The sequence below is a fragment of the Etheostoma cragini genome, unplaced genomic scaffold (assembly GCF_013103735.1).
Source record: "Etheostoma cragini isolate CJK2018 unplaced genomic scaffold, CSU_Ecrag_1.0 ScbMSFa_2720, whole genome shotgun sequence".
Classification (NCBI taxonomy): Eukaryota; Metazoa; Chordata; class Actinopteri; order Perciformes; family Percidae; genus Etheostoma; species Etheostoma cragini.
In genome coordinates this window covers 1-1,496 of record NW_023266913.1, presented here as the reverse complement: position 1 = coordinate 1,496, position 1,496 = coordinate 1, and the positions used below count along the sequence as shown (strand labels likewise).

The window sequence follows — 1,496 nt, the reverse complement described above, 5'->3', positions numbered from 1 at the left end:
TGATAGATGTCTCATAGATGTCTCTTAGATGTCTCTTAGATGTCTGATAGATGTCTGATAGATGTCTGATAGATGTCTCATAGATGTCTCATAGATGTCTCTTAGATGTCTGATAGATGTCTGATAGATGTCTGATAGATGTCTCATAGATGTCTGATAGATGTCTCTTAGATGTCTCTTAGATGTCTGATAGATGTCTCTTAGATGTCTGATAGATGTCTCTTAGATGTCTGATAGATGTCCGTCCCTAATGTCTCTGTTCTCGTCCTCAGTGCCGTCGGCAGCGCCCAGGAACCTGACCTTTGACCTGTCGGAGCAGCAGCTGTCTCTGCGCTGGGCGGCGCTGCAGGAGGACGAGCTGCAGGGGACGCTGCTCGCCTACAAGCTGCAGTGGACGCTGGGAGGAGAATCGCAGGTGAGACGCTGTCCCCCATTGTCTGTCCTCCGTTGTCTGCCCTCTGTTGTCCAAGCTGTCCTCCGTTGTCTAAGCTGTCCGTCCTCCGTTGTCTCAGCTGTCCTCCGTTGTCTCAGCTGTCCTTCGCTGTCTAAGCTGTCCCCCATTGACTGTCCTCCGTTGTCTAAGCTGTCCTCCGTTGTCCTCCGTCCTGCAGGAGCCGCTGCTCTTTAAGGACACCGTGGCCCAGCTGTCCGGCGGTGGACGCTTCTTCAACGCCTCCTTCCAGGTGTCGGCCTGCACCGCGGTGGGATGTGGTCCCTGGAGCCGGCCGGTCCTGGTGCTGCCAGCCGCAGGTACCTGTCTGTCTGTCTCTCTGCTACAGGTACCTGTCTGTCTGTCTCTCTGCTACAGGTACCTGTCTGTCTGTCTCTCTGCTACAGGTACCTGTCTGTCTGTCTCTCTGCTACAGGTGTCTGTCTGTCTGTCTGTCTGTCTCTCTGCTACAGGTACCTGTCTGTCTGTCTCTCTGCTACAGGTACCTGTCTGTCTGTCTCTCTGCTACAGGTGTCTGTCTGTCTGTCTGTCTCTCTGCTACAGGTACCTGTCTGTCTGTCTCTCTGCTACAGGTGTCTGTCTGTCTCTCTGCTACAGGTGTCTGTCTGTCTCTCTGCTACAGGTGTCTGTCTGTCTGTCTGTGTTGCTCCCTCCTGCCCTCTGATTGGCTGTGTTGCTCCCTCCTGCCCTCTGATTGGCTGTGTTGCTCCCTGCTGCCCTCTGATTGGCTGTGTTGCTCCCCCAGTGCAGGTCCCGGTCCAGCGGAGCCACATGTGGGTGGGGGTGCTGCTCGGGCTGCTGGGGGCCGCCGTGGTCGGGCTGCTGCTCGCCGTCTCCGCCCAGCGCCGCGGGAAGGAGACGCAGTTTGGGTCAGTGTCTGTCCCTCAGTGTCTGTCTCACAGCGTCCGTCTCACAGCGTCTGTCTCACAGTGTCTGCCTCACAGTGTCTGTCTCACAGCGTCTGTCTCACAGCGTCTGTCCCTCAGCGTCTGTCCCTCAGTGTCTGTCTCACAGCGTCCGTCTCACAGCGTCCGTCCCACAGCGT

At 56.5% G+C, this 1,496-nt stretch overlaps 1 protein-coding gene across 1 annotated transcript; it reads left to right on the top strand.

The window, feature by feature from the left end:
• Positions 1-272: 272 nt before the first annotated feature.
• Positions 273-1,368, top strand: LOC117940536 (tyrosine-protein kinase receptor TYRO3-like; the record flags this gene model as incomplete). Its single annotated transcript, XM_034865783.1, has 3 exons — positions 273-415; positions 612-750; positions 1,197-1,368. Coding segments are annotated over 3 exons (454 nt in total), but the record flags the coding sequence as incomplete, so codon positions are not given.
• Positions 1,369-1,496: the final 128 nt, after the last annotated feature.